This window comes from Pollicipes pollicipes, unplaced genomic scaffold (assembly GCF_011947565.3).
Source record: "Pollicipes pollicipes isolate AB1234 unplaced genomic scaffold, Ppol_2.1 Scaffold_4295;HRSCAF=5057_pilon_pilon_pilon, whole genome shotgun sequence".
Lineage (NCBI taxonomy): Eukaryota > Metazoa > Arthropoda > Thecostraca > Pollicipedomorpha > Pollicipedidae > Pollicipes > Pollicipes pollicipes.
Window position 1 is genome coordinate 2,615,844 of NW_023596461.1, and position 3,962 is coordinate 2,619,805.

Genomic DNA, 3,962 nt, shown 5'->3' on the forward strand with positions numbered 1-3,962 from the left:
TTTTTACGGCTAGCTAGCTGAGCGATGTAATCAGTTGATAGCTGATGACTAGTGCAGAATTTTTCCTCTGTTATAAAGGAGTGCAGCATATCCTGGCATTCGAAATATGTTGAGAACGTGATGCACCAGCATAAAAAGTGGTACACAGCCAATAGCTAATGAAAATAGCACATACGGCGTCGGCGACATGTAAAATTACGTTCGGCAATTGCGCGTAGAAATTCATGGGCGCATATTCAACCGCTCCTCTGAGGCGAAGGCACCAGGGCCAATAGGGACGAAACCTGAGCGATCATGGGTGCTGCAGAAGGCCAACAAAGTGGTTCCCGCCAACAAATATAGGATCCGCAGAGCAAGCAAAAAGAACCCAAGACCACGTGGCGGGCCCATGAACGACCGATAGTGCCGTGGCAGGCTGACATATAAAGCCCCGGCCAGAGTACAGAACCTTCCGAGCGAAGAGGAGTTATCCAAGACCAAGAATTAATAGGCCTATGCGATCAAGAGTGCGCGGGAGGGTTAACAACACGAGCCGCGATAAGAGTGAAGAGTCCTCTGCAAATAAGACCAAAGGGAGAGAGCCCTCGATCAAAGTAGATGGCCACTGAACTTCGAGTGTCTCTGTGCCTTACCTTATAAGAGCCCTAGCAACAGCACAAGGCCTCCAAGCAAGCAGGAAGAACCCGAGATTTAAATAAAGGACCCCTGGGTAACTGAGTGTACCCTAGCATATGGGGCCTGGCAAAAGCGTGAAGGGCCTTTCGGGCGAATGGAGAGAATCCGCGTAAGAAAACCTGATCGATCAACAGTGCTCAGGCATGGAGGCAGATAGTGTTCCAACAGCACATTGGGCCCTGCTAGAAAGTGCAAGGAGATCAAGGGCAACTTGAGAAGCTCCTTAGCGATCAGAATGACCCGGCAAGTGGACATATAGGGGCAGGAAACTAAAACGCAATGGCTGTAGACAGCGCAATGAGCTCCAAAATTTCCCCCCGGCAACACTTTCTCGATCAGCAAGAAAATGAAATTTGTCTGCTTATGAATTCTTTGCTTTTGCTAGTAATCGTTCTTGCTCGTCTGTAGGCCCAAAGCCTTCCAATTTTGTTTTAAGAGAACTCCGTCCGTCCGGCCGGTTATGGGCCCCCTCGGAGCCCTTAGATTCCCTCGGCATGGTACATGGGGCATGGTCCCATCACCGGCCTGAACAGATTAATAGATGGGGCCCCGCCAAGAACATAGGGTCATCCATTCAAAAAAGAAATACTCACGACACAATATGTGGGGCTCTGAACAATCGCGTGCACCAGAGCAGGTTAACAGATAGGGCCCCCGAAAAGCACGGAGAGCCTTCCATTCAAAAAGTGAGTACCCAAAACCCCATGTAGAGGTCCCCCACAATCGAATGGGCCCAAGCATCTTTCCAGAATGGGCCCCAACAGGAGCGTAAGGCCCTCCATTTGAATAAGATGTACCCAAAACCCAATGCAGAGGGCTCCTGACAGATGGAGTGTACCCGAGCAGGTTATCAGATGACCCCGATAGGAGCAGAGTGCCCTAATTCAAACACCAAGAACCAATGCGCAGGGCCCACCGAGCAGTCCAGTGTGGCCGAGGAGGCAAACAGAGGGGGCTCCGACAAGTGCGTAGGGCCCTGTTCAAATAGCACGTGCCCAAGGCCCAATGCAGGGGCCCCTGAACGATTGAATGTGCCCGAGCAGGTTATCAGATAGGCCCCCCGCCCAGAAGTGTAGCTCCCCCATTAAGAAAAAAGTATCCAAGACCCAGTGCGGAGATTCCCGAGCGACTGGTGTGCTCAAGCAGGCCATCAGATGGCCCCCGACAAGAGTGCAGGGTCGTAAGCAAGTGACAGAGAATTGGAAGCGCCCTTGACCAATGAAGAGAACTCGCGAGCATATCGCAAGTGCGTTAGTAGGTTAACTGAAACCTACGTAAAGTGCCCCTGAGCAACCAAGAATACCCCGGCAAATCAATATATGGGACCCCGGCTTTAGCCCACAGAGCCTTTCTGGCGAATGGAAAGATCATGTGGAAGGGCCCGTGATTGACAGGAGTGCCCGGCACGCCAACGGGAAGGGCCCGTGATTGACAACAGTGCCCCGGCACACTAGCAGGAAGGGCCCCAACAACAGCGTAGGGCCCCCCGAGCAATTGCCAAGAAATAAAGGGCATCGTGGGATGCTCCTTAACAATCGAAATGATCCTGCAAGTGGGCATATAGGTCTCCCAGAAACAGCATGGCGCCCCTAGGCAGTGTAATGAGGCATAAAATTTCGAGTTCATAACTTTTCCAACCATTGAATATATATTTTTTTTTGACTTCTCATAGGCCCTCCACTTTTGCTTACTACTGTTCTTGGTCGTCTGGAAGTCCAGAGATATCCAGTTTTGTTGCGTTTTGTGTTAAAAAAAACTACACCTGTTCGGCCGGCGATGGGCCCCCTTGAGACCAATGGGCTCCTTCGAGGCCCGAGGGGGGCCATGGCCCTCCCCGTTTGGATCTGCCCCTGATTGGTTCCGAAACCCGTCGCTATGTGACCGCCAGCCGGGCTGTCAACTACACCGGCACTGGAGCCGCGGCAGACCGCTAGGTGGCGGAAACAGCCGTACCAGGCATCCTAGGTGCTGCAGAAGAGCAGAAGAGCGGATGGCGGGAATCTGTGGCCTTAACGCGGGGGGGGGGGATTCCGTCGTGCGCCATTGTCTTCCTAATATCAACCCCTGAAAATTGACTTATGTAAGGTGTATATTTAATTTCTGCTCATTCGAAAAGGCAAATCCTAATGCGAACATAACCGTGTTTAAAGCCAGACGGTAGTGACCTGTTAAAATTGAATACTTTTTGATGGATGTAATGTATAGTACGCACGTGCAGTGAGCAGATTTCTCCCTTTGGGATGCGCTGTGTCGGGATTGCGCTGCGGTGAAAGCTTAATAAACTTTTTGGGCCTCTGTACCCTCACCGTCTGGCAGGAGAAGCAGGTATGCACCAGTCTGAGCCACGATGTATTGATGTGGCTCACCGTGGTGATTTATAAACGAAGTTAGCAAACGTAGTCATGCTCTCTCATGAAAATGTATTTGTCAATTCAATGCAAAGAGCTTAGTTAACGTATTGCAGTTTTCGACGGTGCCAAAAATAATGGTCCTGGTCACTGGTATAACCTGGTCCACACGTAAAAATAGGTCCAATGTGAAGGTCAGAGCAAACCACACCGAACGCGCACGTTGTGACGAAAACTTTTCACACTTACAATAACACAAAATTCCAGAAAGCACGCGACTTGACGCCCAATGCTATTTCACAGCATACGCCACTGGTATGGAAGATCTCTCCGGATCCCGCACTGGGCTCCAAGGGGGCCGACAATTTTCGTGGCCGGTCGCCGCCAGATGGCAGGCATCATGCCAGACGCTCAGCGATGCGACCTGCAAACTTTCTTGCACTGCTCTATGTTGTCGAAGCGGTTCTTGTTGCCTCCGCAGCCACCGTAGTCGAACTTGCGGCAGCTTTTCCCGTCGAAGTAGTAGCTGGGGATGACGGCATCGCAGGGACCAACGTCTGCCGGCAGCGAGCAGAAGCTCGGCCTCCCACAGCCGCCGCCGCAGCACTGAGCACTGCATTGCGATATTGTTTTGAAATTGTTGCCGTTCGCCTGGCAGCCGCCCCAGAAGAATGGCAGGCACGTGCCCACCGTGGAAGAGAAGTAATAGCGATCCACCAGAGCCTTGCACGGTCCCACCTTCAGCGGCTCCTGACACGGCCCGCCGCAGACGGCCGCCGCCGCCGCTGACAGGCCGCAGAGCAGCAGAGCGCACGTCCACATCGTGCCCGACCGTGAGTGAGACTGCCTGACGGCGGCTCAACACTGGCCTTTAACAGGTAGGGTCGGGCGCTTGCCAGGCGGCCCGACCAGCGACGGCGGCGCTGTGACGTCACGAAG

General features: G+C 52.7%; 1 protein-coding gene across 1 annotated transcript; it reads right to left on the bottom strand.

The window, feature by feature from the left end:
- Positions 1-3,075: 3,075 nt before the first annotated feature.
- On the bottom strand, positions 3,076-3,846 carry LOC119096943 (PI-stichotoxin-Hcr2e). The gene has a single exon (XM_037219947.1). It carries the CDS (start codon positions 3,843-3,845, stop codon positions 3,435-3,437), a length of 411 nt encoding a protein of 136 aa, XP_037075842.1. The 5' UTR covers position 3,846; the 3' UTR covers positions 3,076-3,434.
- Positions 3,847-3,962: the final 116 nt, after the last annotated feature.

Excerpts from the sequence above, each read along its gene's own strand:
- LOC119096943 (XM_037219947.1), bottom strand. The coding sequence starts at position 3,845 with ATGTGGACGTGCGCTCTGCTGCTCTGCGGCCTGTCAGCGGCGGCGGCG.